The sequence below is a fragment of the Hypanus sabinus genome, chromosome X1, assembly GCF_030144855.1.
Source record: "Hypanus sabinus isolate sHypSab1 chromosome X1, sHypSab1.hap1, whole genome shotgun sequence".
Lineage (NCBI taxonomy): Eukaryota > Metazoa > Chordata > Chondrichthyes > Myliobatiformes > Dasyatidae > Hypanus > Hypanus sabinus.
Genome location: NC_082738.1, coordinates 16,038,661 through 16,055,208, shown reverse-complemented (window position 1 = coordinate 16,055,208; position 16,548 = coordinate 16,038,661). Strand labels below are relative to the sequence as shown.

The window sequence follows — 16,548 nt, the reverse complement described above, 5'->3', positions numbered from 1 at the left end:
TGGCCCATCATTTAACTGTTCCCACATCCTATGGACTCACTTTCAAAGACTCCTCATCTCATGTTTTCAATATTTATTGCTAATTTATTTTTTATTATTATTAATATTTCTTCTTATTTTCTCCCTTTTTGTATTTGCACAGTTTGTTGTCTTTTGCACACTGGTAGTCTGCCTTGTTGGTGCGATCTTTCACTGATTCTATTATGGTTATCGGATTTATTGAGTATGCCCACTAGAAAATGAATCTCAGGATTGTACATGCTGACATGTATGTACTTTGATAATAAATTTACTTTGAACTTTGAATTTACATATGTTCCCATTTAAGATTACACCGAATAGGAAGTGATTGTGGGGGCGTCACAGAGCAGGCAAACTATTTTTTTACCTGCCCTAATTAAAATAGAGGCGACACTGGTCAAAATAACAGTCCTGGTAAAGGTGTCGCCACAGCACTGTTAGGGAGGAAGTTTCAGGACTTGAACCCGGAGACATAGCAGAAGTGGTGATAAGTCAAGAAAGTGAGAGACTTGAAGGGTGAGGCATCTAACATTGATGCTCCCATGCACCTCTACCATGTTGATAGAGGTCACAAGGTTTTAGAGATGCTGTAGTACAGCCTTGCAGATTCCAGACCTGTAACAAACTATAGATGCATGACCGCAAAGGCAGTAATAAATTTAAATAGGTGATTGTGCACAAATTTGGTAAAGCTTTGGGAGCCCGTGTTGATTTGCTGTGAGTGGTACTGAATAACTCAGTATGTTTGCACAGTGCACACAGTACTTGAAGTCACAAAATGCCATCTGTGTGCATTACTGCCCAATGCTTTATCATCAGGTTCCGCTCAGCCATAAAAAGAAAAGGTGGATTATAACGTGGTGTACACCAATACTGGTTATTAACTCTTGCTGTATGCAAGAATTCTGTGGTAACAGAATTTTACCATACTCTCAAACTCATGCTGTTACCCAGACCGTATCCGTATTCCCATGACTGGATGAGGTTGGACAGAAGTCTCACAAACCACTGCCTCTCCCCACCCCCCCCCCCCCCACCAGCCTTCAGACTGTCGTTTGGAAGTCTCACATTTTCAGGGGCAGTCCACGATTCTACAGAGTGCAGGAAAGTGCAGGAGATTGGGGAATGATCTTCTGTAGTTTGCAGAATTCCCATCAACATAGTTGGAACAAAACTTGAATTATGTCAACACAAAGAATCAATACTAATGATTATCATGGCTAGTGACAACCGTTTCAAATAAACTATGCCCTTGTAAAAGTGTGAAGTCAGCTTGGAATATTCACAGCAATAAACACACAATATATCTAGAAAATAGAACAGTATAGCACAGGAACTGGCTCTTCAGCTCATAAAGTTGTGCTGAACCAAAAACCCCATAAAACGAATCCCTCCTACTTACACCATGTCCATATCCCTCCATCTTTCTCATATTCATGTGCCTATCTAAACATCTCTTAAAAGCCTCTAATGTATTTGCCTCTAACACCATACCAGGCAGTGCATCCAGGCATCCACCACTCTGCGTAAAAAAACTTACCCCTCACATCCCCTTTGAACCTATCCCCTCTCACTTTCAATGCATGCCCTCTGGTATTAAGACATTTCAACCCTTGGAAAAAGATACTCCTGTCTACTCTATCTATGCCTGACATGATATTATAAACTTCATTCAGATCTCCCCTCAGCCTCCGCTGCTCTATTACAAGTAAAATGATTGCCTGCACTCTACAGTAGTGGTTCTCAAGCTTTCTGAATGAAAGGCCCACTTGTTCACACTCGTTAAAATATGCACACATCCCCTCCCCACCCCCATAAATGCCTGATAACATCATGAGCCTTTCCTATTAAGGAGTTGGGGCTGTCCCAGGGATTCTCAGGGACCTAAGAACACACAGAGGTACATTTTTACTTGTTGTGAACTTTTGAACTAAATTACCTTAATAATATTAAACCCATGGACCACTTGTGATTTTTGGTAGCTGCCAGGTTGGGAACTGCTGCTTTATAGCAATGTACAAAAGTTTTATGCACTTTTCATCAAAATTGTTCATTGCAACAGATGAATATACTTACCATAAAAACTGGCTGTATAAACCTGTCACAGTGTAATGAAACCCTCCTGCCAGAGGAGGAGCTGCAGTGCCACTAGTGGGGAAAGAATGTCATTATGATGTGATAAATTCAGATGGAGTGTCCCCATCATAATTGAGAACAGAGAGGTTTAGAATGTCAATAGAAAAGAAAAATGGTTGAATTTAAGACAGACTGAGTTACATCTGTGCCCTGGTCCACCTGGACTTCTACACTTGACACTCTGCCAGGCGAGATATGCTGGAATACAGGATGTCTATCTCAACTACAGGCATTACATCACCAAAGTTTATTGATATGGTTTTAAAAACTTTTTAAAAAGAAGGAAACCAGTCATTTCCTTCTGACATCTATAGGGGATACATAAAGAAAAAGGAAAAAGTAGAACAGACCTGCATGAAGCAATGCAAGTTTTTAATTTATTTATTTTATTTACAGATGCGCACCAATTTAACCCTCGCCTAATCACAGGACAATTTATAGAACCATAGAACATTACAGCACAGAAACAGGCCTTTTGGCCCTTCTTGACTATGCCAAACTATTTTTCTGCCTAGTCCCACTGACCTGCACCTGGACCATATCCCTCCATACACCTCTCATCCATGTACCTGTCCTTCTTAAATGTCAAAAGTGAGCCCGCATTTACCACTTCATCTGGCAGCTCATTCCACACTCCCACCACTCTCTGTGTGAAGAAGTCCCCCCCACCCCAATGTTCCCTTTAAACTTTTCCCCCTTCACCCTTAACCCATGTCCTCTGGTTTTTTTCTCCCCTAGACTCAGTGGAAAAAGCCTGCTTGCATTCACTCTATCTATACCCATCGTAATTTTATACACCTCTATCAAATCTCCCCTCATTCTTCTACGCTCCAGGGAATAAAGTCCTAACCTATTCAACCTTTCTCTGTAATTCAGTTTCTCAAGTCCCAGCAGCATCCTTGTAAACCTTCTCTACACTCTTTCAACCTTATTAATATCCTTCCTGTAATTTGGTGTCCAAAATAACGACCAATTAACCGGTGTGTCTTTTGACTGTGGGGGGAAATGGAGCACCCAGAGAAAACTCACATAGTCACAGGAAGAATGTACAAATTTGCTTACAGAGGATGTCTGAATGGAACACCGAACTCCAATGCTCTGGCACTAATCACACACTACCATGGCACCCAGATGATGAGATAATTTGGTTTCAATGATACTGATTAAGGTGGGCTGGTGCAAAACCTCAACAAGTCAAACAGCACTTGTGCGTGGGTGGGGGAAATGACAGGGTTAACACTTTTGACTGACGAGTTTCCACCAGAATTTGTTTCTTTCGCCACTTCTGAGGAAAAAAATCATCAGCCTGAAACAATAGCAGTGTCTTTCTCTCTGCACAGATGCTACTCGACCTGCAGAGGATTTACAGCACTTCCGGGTATTCACATTTCCAGCAGAATTTTATCTTTAATCTGCAAAAATTACCTGGCGCTGGTCTACAAAATGTACCAACTTGCAGCAATTACACCTTGTGGCATAAGTACAGACGTGCACACATAGACACTGGCAACTTTAATCTCTTTGTGTTTGCCTTTCAGACTGAGTGGCTGGCCAGTGACATCATTGGGGACAGTAATGTGCCAAAGATCCGAGGAGGCAGGGCTGGCAGGGATATTATCCCCAAGACCTGAAGCAACTGCATCAAAGAGGCAAAGTAGGAACCAGCAACATATTTTATAGTCCCTGATTTGTTTTGAAGTAGCTTGACAGATCGCATTCTTCCAGTGCGAAGGCTGTGGGTTCAAGTCCCACACCAGTATTGAGGTGACTGAGGGGATGCTACACTTTTAAAGGCGATATTCCCTTGAAGTGTTAACTGTTTCTCTCTCCACAAATGATACTTGACCTAAAGTATCTCCAGCATCCGTTTTTATTCCACATTAAATCATCTGCCCTTTCCTGTGGCGCTAAAACAAAAAAAAATGAACTCCACTGTTTTGAAAAAGGGCCAGTTCTCTGAGGAATCCTGATCAATATTCATTGCTCAATCAACATCACTGAAGAGAATGATCCCATTGCTACATGTGGGATTTTGTGTCGAAAATTGGCTACCTTGTTTTCCCATATGGCATCAGTTAACTACGCTTCTAAAAGGACTTCACTTGCAGTGAGAGGGTTGGGACATCCTGGCAGAGCTAAGTAAAAAAAATTCTGTCAAACAGCTCTGGGGAAAACATTGATTGCGCAGGTTGGAATCTTCCCAGGTAAAGGTCGAGTGGCCGTTCATCTGCGCCTCTCCAAGGTCGCGACCCCTCTGCAACCACAACAGGGCCCATCCTCCAGTGTTTCCTGGACGATGGACCGATTGCGCATTGTATCATTAGGCAGGACAGTTTCCATGCATCAGAAGTTCGCGGCCTCTTCCTTGACATCGGAGGCAGCGCATTCCAGGAAGAGTTGAGGAGCTCAGTAACCGCAAATGGAAAAGCTTCTTTGCATTTAATCAGATCTCAGTGTGCGAATGACACACATAGCCGTTCTTGCTTTTATTCTCCTTCTGTTGGACAGACATCAAGAGAGCAGAGAGTATTTTTCGGTGTAATTGTTCCTTGGGTTGATATTATAGAGCGCTTTCCGCCCCTGTCATTCTATTCCACAGCCACTGTCCCAAGTCCACCATTCTGCTGGCTCTTTACAAACGGGCGCCTCCCCTTGCTCGCCCATCCGCAAACCAAAACACAAAGATTTGCCAAGCACTGAACACAATGACACTGGACGTCCGCCGTCACTTGCATGTGACAATGATTGCAACACACCCGGCTTCATCCAAATAAACGGCAGGACATTCTTGATTTGTTTAACCAGGGCAATGCCCTTTTAAAAACTGTGCCAGACTACTCTCAAACAGGTTTTTATTCTTTTCCGGTTACGTTCTGTTCCACTGTACATTCTCTTTAAATCATGCATTGCGAATTCTCGAAAATAAAACATTAACAACTCGTGTTTTTCAGAAAACAATATTTCAGTTACTTGAACTTTGGCCACGTATTTTTCGTATTGAGTAAAAGCACGGGGGAAAAGTGAGCATTCTCGGTAGAACTGAAACAAATCAAGTCTGATAAAGTCAACAGAACTTTTAAAAAAGATCACTGTTGTGTCCAGCATGCGTACAATGACAATGTCACACGATATACAGTACACAGCAGCTCACAAACTCTTTCAATGCGCGCGCATACACACTCACGGCCAGAGGATGGTCTGAACTACCTTTGTGAGCCTCATTTTCTCTTCTTTCTTCTTTGTAGGTTCATCTGGGGTTCCGCAAAGCTCCGTCCCGCAGCAATCGAGGCTTATAGAACAGCCCATGCAGCTATCCTGCGGGCTCCCGGGGAGAGATGGCTTATCCGCCCCCTCTCACTCGAAGAGACCGAGCCCAGTTGACTTCAGTATAAGCACCGCCTCCGCGTTGAACACCACCGCGGCAGAAGCGGGCTTGGCAGATGTGGCTGGGGGGAAAGAGAGAGTGAAGGGAGAGGTGGGTAAGTGCAGATGTTGCTGTTCCCTGTCTCACAAACAGGTGTCAACAGTGTGTACTCAGGGAGCCAGTCTCATCCAGGATTCGAGCACCGGCTATAAAACTTCAGCTGCGCTCATCGGGGCTGCACTTCATATTTCATAACACGCCTATCAGTCACATCGGGCTTTCAAGGAACAAAAGATGACGGCATGCTGCGAGTATTTAAACTCAATAGCATTTTTTCTCTCCTTCTCTCTTGGAGCAAACTGTGACCTGCAAACAATTATTTAAACTGGGGGGAAAAAGACAGCTCCAATTGGTCCACACTGCAGTGTCTCTCGCCACAAATGTTTAACAGAGTGCAGAGGGAGATCTGCGAAATCCATCATAACTGAACAAATATTGGTCATGCTGTGCCAGCATGTGTCTTACTATACTTCGAATAGATGTGCCCAGTGGCCCAGTACTACTACCAGCTGTGGCTCTGTGGGTAGTCAACAACTTCTTACCCAAAGTCAGCAAGACCAAGGAGCTGATTATTGACTTCAGGAGGAGGAAACTGGAGATCCATGAGCCAGTCCTCATTGGGGGAATCAGAGGTGGAGAGGGTCAGCAACTTTAAATTCCTCTGTGCTGTCATTTTAGAGGACCTGTCCTGGGTCCTGCATGTCATTATGAAGAAAGCACGGCCATGTCTCTACTTTCTTAGAAGTTTGAAAATATTCGGCATGTCACCTAAAACTTTGACAAACTACTATAGGTGTGTGGCGGAGAGTATATTGACTAGTCGCATCACAGCCTGGTACGGAAACACCAATGCCTTTGAATAGAAAAACCTCGAAAAAGTAGTGGATACGGCCCAGTCCATCACAGGGTAAAGCCCTCCCCACCACTGAGCACAGAACTCTGTCACGGGAGAGCAGCAAGGATCTCTGCTGCCATTGGGAGAAAGTACAGGAGCCTCAGGACTCACACCATCAGATTCAGGAATAGCCATTACCCTCAACCAGAGGGGATAACTTCATTCACTGAACTGTTCCCACAATCTATGGACTCGCTTTCAAGGACTTTTCATCTCATGTTCTCAATATTTATTGCTTATTTATTTTCCTTTATTTTTGTATTTTCACAGTTTGTTGTCTTTCGCACATTGGTTATTGTCTGTCCTATTGGGTGTGGTTTTTCATTGATTCTATTGTGTTTCATGTATTTCCTATGTATGCCCACAAGAAAATGAATCTCAGGTTGCATATACTGTGCAAATAATTTTAGGCACAATACAGTAGTCACCAAAATACTGCTGCCACCAAAAAAAACTTTTTTTTCTCATGACACACAGAAGTGATGATAAATCTGATTCTGATCCGGGTCTCTATTGTGGACTGAGAGTGGGAAGGGGGCGGAGAGGGAATCATAGTTGGGAAAAGGGGAAGGAGAGGGGAGGGAGTGGGAAGCACCGGAGAGACATTCTGTAATGATCAATAAACCAATTGATTGGAATCAAATGACCTTGCCGTGTGTATCAGCGCTGGGTGTATCTGTACCCACGCCACCCCCCAGCACCCTCCTGTGGTGTTCTATCCTCGCCATTCCCAACGTCCTTTGCTCCTGCCAGGCTTACAAACTCGGTCTCCGCTCCACGTTTTATATATTACTAAGTCTTTTGCACAGTACTGTATGTACTTTGATAATAAATTTATCTTTAACTTTGAACTTTAACTATTTCTGAACCTGGTGGTGTGGGACAAGGCTCCTGTAGCCCAAGAGGTATAGTGTGAGCTGCCTTAATGACTATCACCCAGTAGTACTCACATCTACAGTGATGGAATGCCTTGAGAGGTTGGCCATGAGTAGACTGAACTCTTGCCTCAGCAAGGACCCGGACCCACTGCAATTTGCCTATCATCACAATATGTCTACAGCAGACACAATCTCAATGGCTCTCCACATGGCCTTAGATCATCTGGACAACACAAGTACCTATATCAGGATACTTTTTATTGACTACCGTTCAGCGTTTAACACCATCATTCACACAATCCTGATTGAGAAGTTACAGAACCTGGGCCTCTGTACCTCTCTCTGCAACTGAATCCTTGGCTTCCTTACTGGAAGACCACAATCTGTGCGGACTGGTGATAACATATCCTCCTCGCTGACGATCAACACTGGCGCACCTCAGGGGTGTGCGCTTAGCCCACTGTTCTACTCTCTATATACCCATGACTGTGTGGCTAGACACAGCTCAAATACCATCTATAAATTTGCTGACGATACAACCATTGCTGGTAGAATCTCAGATGGTGACAAGAGGACATACAGGAGTGAGATATGCCAACTAGTGGAGTGGTGTCACAGCAACGACCTTGCACTCAATGTCAGTAAGACGAAAGAGCTGATTGTGGACTTCAGGAAGGGTAAGACGAAGGAACACATACCAATCTTCATAGAGGGATCTGAAGTTGAGAGAATGAGCAGTTTTAATTTCCTGGGTGTCAATATCTCTGAGGATCTAACCTGATCCCAATATAAAGATGCAGTTATAAAGAAGGCAAGACAGCGACTATACTTCATTAGGAGTCTGAAGGATTTGGTATGTCAACAAATACACTCAAAAACTTCTACAGATATACTGTGGAGAGCATTCTGACAGGCTGCATCACTGTCTTGTATGGGGGGGTGGTGCTACTGAACAGGATCAAAAAGAAGCTACAGAAAGTTGTAAAAGTGGTCAGCTCCATCTTAGCTACTAGCCTCTGTGATATCCAATACATCTTCAAGGAGTGGTGTCTCAGAAAGGCAGCATCCATTATTAATGACCCCCATCACCCAGGACATGCCCTTTTCTCACTGTTACCATCAGGGAGGAGGTACAGAAGCCTGAAGGAACACACTCAGCGATTCAGGAATAGCTTCTTCCCCTCTGCCATCCGATTCCTAAATGGACATTGAACCCATGAATACCACCTCACTTATTAAAATTATTTCTGTTTTTGCACTTAATTTAACTTTAATATATATGTACTTACTGTAATTCATTTTTCATATATTTATCATGTGTTACACTGTACTGCTGCTGCTAAGTTAACAAATTTCATGACATATGCAGGTGATAAGAAACCTGATTCTGAACCTCCAGCCCATGCTCAATAGAGATCTCAACTCTGCAATGCTCCAGGTGTGGTCTTGCCACCATCCTGTACAGTTGCCACAAGAATTCCCTATTTCTGTACTTCAGTCCTTCTTGCATTTCTATTTACCTTCTTAATTGCTTGCTAAATGTGCGTGCCAATTTAATGTTTCCTGAACAAACAGGTTACTTTCACAACAATCATTTAATAATCTCACACTATTAAAACAAATAAAAACAGAATCACTTAACAGGTAGTCAGATGCTGGAAGTTAATGGAGCAGGGTTACTCGCCTGAAAAATGAGATGGATGGAAGTGCATTCTTTTTGCCATGTCAATCATGTCTGTGGTTGAAATTATCAGTGGGAACAGTTGTGATTACTGGCATAAAAAGCATTATTTAATTACTACATCTTAATCATCATTTTACCCATGTACGTCAGAATTTCCAAGAGAAGACTAGATGTTACTTGCAGCATTAGTGACAGATTGTAGTCACATTTCTGGGGCAAACTGGCTGTTATCAACTCATAGGATGACGCACAGTATCAGTTAATGTTGTCTGAGCCTCGGCAAGTACAATCGCATATAGCACTCCTCCGAATGGGAACAAGATGCTGTTTTTCTGGCATGCTGCCATAGCACTATGTATGTGATCGTATCAAGTGCTGAACCTTCCCCTTTTGTTCTTTCGAAACTTCGAGTACATCATACCTTTAATCTATAGTCATTAATGCTGCGCACCAGCCTGTCCTGGGCCACAGCTGAGGAAATTTGTCACAGTTCAGGGAAAGGCTCACACATTATTTCTTCAATGTTTATCCTTCCTTTTAAGTCTTGTGGTGAGGTGATCCATTTTGTTTGTAGTCATGCCTTTTGGAGCCATGCTTTAGTGAGGCCATCTCCTAACATACCCTTCTCTGAGACATTAAATGTCCAGGAGCCTCCCTTTCTTCCTTTTAACAACAGACTTGGAACAAAAGAAATAAACAGGAGAGGGCCATTTGGCCCCTTGTGCCTGGATTGCTCTTCACGGCTGGCCTTCATCATTGCCACTTTTCTGCACTAACCCCATTTCTAAAGAATATATCCATCTATGTCTTGAATACAGTGACTTGGCTTCCTGTCTTGGATCGAGAATTCCAAAGATTCAGCCAGTTTTCAGCGGGAGTCTTTGATTGGACAGTGGTGGAGACACAGTAGAAGAATTCCTGCACAGGTCCGGAGCAGAGCTTGGAAAAGCAGCCAGTTTTCAGTGGGAGTCTCTGATTGGACAGCTGCACAGCCGTAGCAGAAACATTCTTGTGTAGGTCCAGAGAGGAGCTTGAAAAACCCAGTCTCCATAAAAGAGAGGTATCGTCTAGCAGAGCTGATATCATGGGAGTGGTCTGGGTCAGAGTGGTCAGGCTTTGGCTCAAGAGGCTTCGGCAGGAACTGGCAGAGGCAAGAAGTAGGCAAGTGTATTTCTTACTTCTTTTTCTTATTTAACTCTTGAAAGAATAGGGGGTATGTCTGCAGGGCCAGTGTTCTGTTCTGAGTGTCAGGTGTGGATTTTCAGGAGACTCCTAGCCTCCACAGTGGCCACATCTATGCCAGGTGCATTGACATGCAGCTCCTTAGAGATCGTGTTAGGGAACTGGAACTGCAACTCGATGACCTTCGGCTTGTTAGAGAAAGTGAGGAGTTGATAGACAGGAGCTACAGGGAGGTAGTCAGCCCAAGACTACAGGAGACAGATAAATGGGTAACTGTCAAAAGAGGGAAGGGAAAACATTGGATAATGGAGAGAACCCCTGTGGCTGTCCCTTCAACAATAAGTACTCCATTTTGAGTATTGTTGGGGGGAGGAAACGACCTATGTGGGGGAAGCAACAGTGTCTGTGCCTCTGGCACAGAGTCTGGCCCTGTGGCTCAGAAGGGTAGGGAAAGGAAGAGGATGGGAGCAGTGATAGGGGACTCTGTAGTTAGGGGGACAGACAGGCGATTCTGTGGATGCGGGAAAGAAACACAGATGGTAGTTGGCCTCCCAGGTGCCAGGGTCTGCAATGTTTCTGAACACATCCATAATATCCTGAAAAGGGAGGGTGAGCAGCCAGAAATTGTGGTACATATTGGTACCAACAACATGGGTCGAAAAAGGAAGAGGGTCCTGAAAATAGAATACAGGAATTTAGGAAGGAAATTGAGAAACAGAACCTCAAGGGTAATGGTTTCAGAATTACTGTCTGTGCCACACGACAGTGAGTATAGGAATAGGATGTGGTGGCAGATAAATGCATGGCTGAAGAATTGGAGCAGGTGACAGGGATTCAGATTTATGGATCATTGAGACCTCTTCTGAGGCAGGTGGGACCTGTACAAAAGGGACGGGTTGCATGTGAATCCAAGGGGCACCAATATTCTTGCGGGCAGGTTTACTAGAGCTGTTGGGAATGGTTTAAAATAATATGACAGGGGGATGGGAACCAGTATGATAGAGCTGAGGATGAGCCAGCAGATTTACAAGTAGATGATGGGTGTAACATGAATGTAAGGAAGGACAAGCCAATGATTGGGTATAAATACAGACAGTACAAAGAGTAAAATTGTACCACAGTGGCACAATTCAAAAGGCTGAAGGTGCTGTATTTAAATGCACATAGTATTTGGAATAAGGTGGATAAACTTGTGGTGCAATTAGAGGTTGGTTGGTATGATGTGGGCATCACTGAGTCGTGGCCGAAAGAAGGCCATAGTTGGGAGCCTAATATCAAAGGATGTACTTTGTATTGAAAGGACAGGCAGGAAGGCATAGGCTGTGGTGTGGCTCTGTAGGTAAGAGATGGAATTACATCTTTAGAAAGAGGTGACATTGGGTCAGAGACTGTTGAATCTTTGTGGGTGGAGTTAAGAAACTGCAAGGGTAAAAAGAAACATTATGGGAATCATATATAGGCCTCCAAATAGTAGCCAAGATTGAAAAGGGAGCTGGAAAGGGTATGTAATAAGAATAATGACACAATTGTAATGGGGGACTTCAATATGCAAGGGGATTGGGAAAATCAGGTTGGTGTCGGTTTGAAGAAAGAGAATTTGTTGAGTACCTACAAGGTGGCTTTTAGAGCAGCTTGTGCTTAAGCCTACTCGGGGAAAGGCTATGTTTGTGTAATAATCAGATTGTGTAATAATCAGAGCTTAAAGGTAAAGGAACCCTTAGGAGGCAGTGGTCATAATATGATTGAATTCATACTGCAGTTTGAGAGGGAGAAGCCTAAGTCACATGCATCAGTATCGCAATGGAATAAAAGGGAATTACAGAGGCACGAGAGAGGAGCTTTCCCAGGTGGGTTGGAGGGGGTAACTGGCAGGGATAACGGTAGAACAGAGGTGGCTGAAGTTTCTGGCAACAGTTCACAAGGCACAGGATAGATATGTCCCATAGAGGAAGAAGTTCTCAAATGGCAGGGCTAGGCAACCATGGCTGACAAAGGGAGTTAGGGACTGCATCATACCCAAGGAAAAGGCAGATAAGGTGGTGAAAGTGATCGGGAAGTTGGATGATTGGGAAGCTTTTAAAATCCAACAAAAGGCAATTAAAAAGTGATAAGAAGGGGAAAGGTGAAATATGAGGGCAAACCAGCCAATAATATAAAGCAGGATACCAAAGGTTTTTTCAGTTCAATAGGGAGTAAAGGAGAGGTGAGAGTCGATATTGGACCACTGGAAAATGATGCTGGTGAGGTAGTAATCGGGACAAAGAAATGACAGATGAACTTAATGGTACTTTGCATCTGGTTTCACTGTGGAAAACATTAGCATGTGCCAGAAGTCCGTGAGGTCCTACAACAAAGGAAGAAGTGCCAGGTAAACTGAAAGGTCATAAGGTGGATAAGTCACCTGGACCAGATGGACTACATCCCAGAGTCCTGAGAGAGGTTGCTGAAGAGATAGCAGATGCATTGGTTATGATCTTTCAGGAATCACTTGATTCTGGCATGGTTCTGGAGGACTGGAAAATTGTAAATGTCACTCCACTCTTTAAGAAGGGAGGAAGACAAAAGAAAGGAAATTATAGGCCAGTTAGCCTCACCTCAGTGGTTGGGAAAGTGTTGGAGTCCATTATTAAGAATGAGGTTTCGGGGTACTTGGAGACTAATAATAAAGTAAGTCAAAGTCAGCATGGTTTCTGTAAAGGGAAATCTTGGCTGACAAATCTATTGGAGTAATTCAAGGAAGTAACATGTGGGATGGACAAAGGAGAGGCAATGGATGTTATTCAGTTCAGTTTCAGTTTATTGTCATTTAGAAACCACAAATGCAATGCAGTTAAAAAAATGAGACAACGTTCCTCCAGAATGATATCACAAAAACACATGACAAAACAGACTACACCAGAAAATCCACATAACGTTTGATAATCCCCAATCCAGAGTCCAGAGAGGCTGCTGCGTATTAATATCGCGCTACCGTCTTAATGCGTACCCCGGAAAGGAGCTCCAATTCCACCAGACAAAAACAAGACTGCCCAGACACACCAAGTCAGGAGACCAACTCTAGCACCCAACAAACCAAAAACTAAAGCTACAAGACCTACACAAAACCACATAGTTACATATAGTTATAGTTAACAAATAGTTACAACAGTGCAGACAATACCATAATTGATAAAAAAACAGACCATGGGCACAGTAAAAATAGTCCAAAGATGTTAAAAGACTATAAGTTCAAAAGAAACCACCACACAGTTTCCACAAGTCCTCAGGGTCCCGATAGACTCGTCATCCCACGCAGGCGGCAGAAGATAATGCCCCCGCTAAGAACTTCCAAGGCACCGCTAGTGAATCCATGGAATACTCTCCCACAGACAGCTGAGGAGGCCAAAACTGTGGGTATATTTAAAGCAAAAATTGATAGTTTTCTGATTGGTCAGGGCATCAAAGGATATGGTGAGTAGGCAGGTGTATGGGGTTGAGTGGGATCCGGGATCAGCCATGATGGAACGGCGGAGCAGGTTCAATGTGTTGAACGGCCTAATTCTACTCCTATGTCTTAATGTCATCCAACACCTTGCTATGACCATTACACCCAGTCAGGGGAAGCAGAAAGAAAATATGAGTAGGCCAAAAATATGATCAAGGCTAATCTGGCCTGAACTCCTCTTCTGTGCCAGTTTCCCACAGCTGTAATTTCCCCAATCATTCAAATATTTATCTGTCTCCACCTTAAATGTATCTACTGATTTGGCCTCCACCATCCTGGAGGGTGAAAATTCCAGTGACTCGCTACCCTCAAAGAAACATCTAATTCCCTTGGATTTAAATCAGCACCCCTTACCTTGGAATGAGAACATCTCATTCTTCCAAACTCCAGAGTACAGAGTGCTTAATCTCTTATCACATTACAGGGCTGCCATCCGAGGAATCAATTCACACTCTCACGATCAGAAGTGCATATTTCTTCAGGTAGAATGATCAGACCTGTTCACACCATTCTGGGTGCAGTTTCACCTTGTATCACCTTGACATCTTCTCATTGTAACCTGTAATAAGGAAAGACAAGAGGCTTATTATTCTGGATAAATCAGATATCGTGAATTAAGGGGCCTTTTTCGTATATATCTAGTTCCATAATTTTTTAATTACCTTTTCTGATGTACTTGTTTACAGGATATGGGGATCAACAGATAGTGCTGGTATTTATTGCATGCCCTAAGTGCCTAATAAGAGAGAGCAGGAATGGAGTCATATATCAAATGAGCTGGAGCAGCAGACTGCCTTCCCTGTAGGTCATTAGTGAACCTGTGAAACTAGAAGACCATAGACACTTGCATTTCTATTGCACTGTACATGTCACCTCAAAATATATTACAGCCAAGGAAACACTTCTTAAAGTGAGGGAAACATAACACAATTTGTGCACAGCAAGCACTAAAAACAAATCAACATGATAATTATCAGAGTATCTGTTTATCCCAGTGCTGATTGAGGAATAAGTTCCAATCAGGACGTTGGGGACACCTCCTTCAGAATTGTACCATAGGATCCTTTCTGTCCATCTGGGAGGGCAAACAGAGTCTCGGTAACTGTTCCACAATGCAGAGGATCGCATTGTAGCACCATGCTGGAGTTTTGACCTCTGCTCTCTAGGGTGGGATTTGAACCCACAACCTTCTCATTTTGAGGCAAGAAAGCAACACATATGGGCTGTAGCCCTTCATTTTAGACCATGCATTTCAAAGATCAACACGTGTCCAACATCTAATATTGGGTGCTAAATTATATTTTAGAGTGCCCACAACTGCTGCTTTTGGTCCCCACCACAAACGCTATCCCTTACCAATGATTCCACTGTCTCTCCCTGCCACCTTCTGAGCTCAAAGGAGATTGGTTGGGACATCCACATCTGGTTTGGTTCCCCCAGCTAAAATTCCAATACATCAAGGTCACCCAATTACCTTCTCTCTTCAGGCGTATTCTGTCGCAAGATCTTGACCCAAAATGTTTACGTTTCCTTTCTCTCCTTAGATGCTGCTTGAGCCATTAACTTCCTCCAGATGTCTGTTTTTCTTTGCTCCAAATTCCAGTCTCCTGTGTCTCACTTAATTATTGGTCTGTAACAAAGCCCAACTCCATCCTGCCTTAGCCATGTTGGCTCCTGATGCTTTCCATATGACATCGGAGCAGAATTACACCATTCAGCCCATCGAGTCTGCTCCGCCGTTCCATCATGGCTGACTTATTATCCCTCTCAACCTATTTTCCTGCCTTCTCTGTAACCATTGATATCCTTACTAATCAAAAACCTATCAAACTCCTTTTTAAATATACCCACTGATTTGACCTCCACAGCCATCTGTGGCAATGAATTCCACACATTCTCCACCCTCTGGCTAAAAAATTACTCTTCATCTCTGTTCTAAAATGGATGTCCTTCAATTCTGAGGCTGTGGTTCTAGACTTCCCCACTATTGGAAACATCCTTTCCACATCCAATCAATCTAGGACTTTCAATATTCAATAGGTTTCAACAAGATCCTCCCCCCATTATTCTAAATTCCAGTGAATACAGGCCCAGAAGCCATCAAATGCTCCTCATATGTTAAACTTTTCATTCCCATAAACATTCTCATGAACTTCCTCTGGACCCTCTCCAAAGCCAGCGCATCTTTTGTTAGACAAGGGGCCCAAAACTGCTCACAATACTCCAAGTCCATTCTGACCAATGCCATATAAAGCCTCAGAATTACATCCTTGCTTTTATATTCCAGTCCTCTTCAAATGAATGCTAACATTACATTTGCCTTCCTCACCACAGAATTAACCTGCACGTTAACCTTTAAGGAATCGTGCATGTGGACTCTCAAATCCCTTTGCACCTGTGATTTTTGAATTTTCTTGCTGCTGTGAAAACAGTCTACACCTTTATTCCTTCTACCAAAGTGCATGACCGTACACTATACTGCATCTGCCATTTCTTTGCCCATTCACCTAATCTATCCAGGTCCCTCTGCAGACTCACAGATTCTTCAACACTACCTGTCCCTCCACCTATCTTTGTATTGTCCACAAATTTGGCCACAAAGCCATCAGTTCCAACATCCAAATCATTGACATAGAACATGAAAAAAAGCAGTCCCAACACTGACCCCTGCGGAACACCACTAGCCACTGGTGTCTTTCCTGTAATACCATGGGCTCTTATCTCGTTAAGCGGACTCATGTGCGGCACCTTGTCAAAGGCCTTCTGAAAATCCAAGTACACAACATCCACTGACTCTCCTTTGTCTATCCTGTCTGTTATTTCCTCAAAGGATTTCAACAGATT

General features: G+C 43.3%; 1 protein-coding gene across 2 annotated transcripts in view; it reads right to left on the bottom strand.

The window, feature by feature from the left end:
• LOC132384632 (tensin-2-like) overlaps positions 1-5,497 on the bottom strand; it is a 259,306-nt gene extending 253,809 nt beyond the window's left edge. For both annotated transcript variants that reach the window (XM_059955932.1, XM_059955933.1), the window contains exon 1: positions 5,365-5,497. In XM_059955932.1, the coding sequence (XP_059811915.1) occupies positions 5,365-5,463 (99 nt within the window). In that variant the 5' untranslated portion in view covers positions 5,464-5,497. The remainder of the gene's footprint in view (positions 1-5,364) is intronic.
• Between the last annotated feature and the right edge of the window lie 11,051 nt (positions 5,498-16,548).